The sequence below is a fragment of the Montipora foliosa genome, chromosome 3, assembly GCF_036669935.1.
Source record: "Montipora foliosa isolate CH-2021 chromosome 3, ASM3666993v2, whole genome shotgun sequence".
Lineage (NCBI taxonomy): Eukaryota > Metazoa > Cnidaria > Anthozoa > Scleractinia > Acroporidae > Montipora > Montipora foliosa.
The window spans coordinates 58,581,301-58,582,829 of NC_090871.1; the positions used below are offsets into that span (position 1 = coordinate 58,581,301).

General features: G+C 42.4%; 1 protein-coding gene across 1 annotated transcript in view; it reads right to left on the minus strand.

Moving 5' to 3' along the window:
- The window catches only part of LOC137996170 (uncharacterized), a 2,889-nt gene extending 2,251 nt beyond the window's left edge, over window positions 1–638 (minus strand). The window contains exon 1 of the mRNA XM_068841589.1: window positions 1–638. This exon is cut by the window's left edge and continues 313 nt beyond it. Within this exon, the coding sequence (XP_068697690.1) occupies window positions 1–638 (638 nt within the window).
- Between the last annotated feature and the right edge of the window lie 891 nt (window positions 639–1,529).

Genomic DNA, 1,529 nt, shown 5'->3' on the forward strand with positions numbered 1-1,529 from the left:
TTACGCCTCAATGAAGATGCAACGTTTCGTTGAGTCTCGTAGCTGTCCCAATCTAGAGGGCACTTAGATTTGTTGCAAAGGCGCTTTAATTTGTTCCGTTTCCTAACTGCCTCGAGTAGCTCCGGTGTCATAAATGGTACGTGTTCTCGTTTTGCTGTTTTACGTTTAATTGGCGATTGGTCATCGAGTAAACTTGATAACAGGTAACTCCAAGCAAAATAGATGTCGTCCATGTCCTCGAATATGTATGCGATATCAAACGGGATCAAATGCAAATCATCGCGAAATCGCTCGGGATCGTAATTCTTGAAAGTGCGTTTTTCAACGGTTATAGGGCAAGTCCTTGGGCAGTGTGACCTGCTAACAGCATAAACCAAGTGATGGTCACTTAAGCCCAAATCTAACGTGCCAGACGTTAAAAAAGATCGAGGTCTGTTTGTCAGGATTACGTCGATGAGAGTATTAGATGTTGCAGTCACTCTCGTGGGCTCCCTGATCAGGTTGGTCAAGTTATATTCAATAATTAAGTCCATTAAAGCTTTTCCCTCCCTGGACCCCTTGTCCGGATGAAAGATATCGCAATTTAGATCACCAAGAATCATTAAGTTCTCAAAACGCTGAGAGGCATTAAGCAGCATAGAGTTAACCTCCGGTTCCCACAGACGTTTGATTACATTTGGTGGCTTGTACGTGCACAGAAGCAGAGTCCTCTTTGATGACTTTTTAGGCTGCACCAGCAGAGCGATAGATTCGATATGATTGCCTTCCAGATGATTAATTCTTAAAAAACTAGGAGACCTCCTCCAAATCGATTACGATCTTTACGGAACATCTTGTACCCTTTGATATAGAACTGTGAATTGGGGAAGGCTTCATCTATTTTTGTCTCAGCTAGTACAGAAACATCAAAAGCACCCTCGAGTATCAGTGACTTCACTTCAAACAATTTAAGGCCGTCCACACAGTTTACATTTAGGTATGCGATTTTCATGTTGTTATTATGACGACGTAAAATCGTAGTGAGCTCAAGGAACTGATTTGCGTGCTTCTTCTTTTCCTGAACAAGGAACTCACATGCGTGGAAGCAGTCACTGCTTAAATTATCGGTCTCCTGGGGCAGTGGTGGGGAATTGCTTTTGAAGTAATTTACATATGATTCCAGAAGCGATTGATTTAAATAATTTTCTTCCTCGGTAACAAATCCATCTATCTCTTCAAAAAATGAATCACTCAATGGCGGTAAAGAGCATATGGTGCAAATTCAATCGATTGTTGGTCGATCCAGAAGGTACTTGAAAGCAGAGCTTGAAATACTGAGGCATGTTGCGTGAATCCAAAAGCCACACTCGGAACACAGAAACCGCGTTTTGGTTCTTCCTAACACATTTCCCGCATTCTTTGCAAGGAAACTTTGTTGGCCCCGGGTTTAAATGAATATCTGCACTGAGCACCAGTCGCTGGATGTTAAACCAGCTACGTCCATCTGTAGAATGTAGCGCTCTACACGATAAAAATGACTTTCCTCTGCC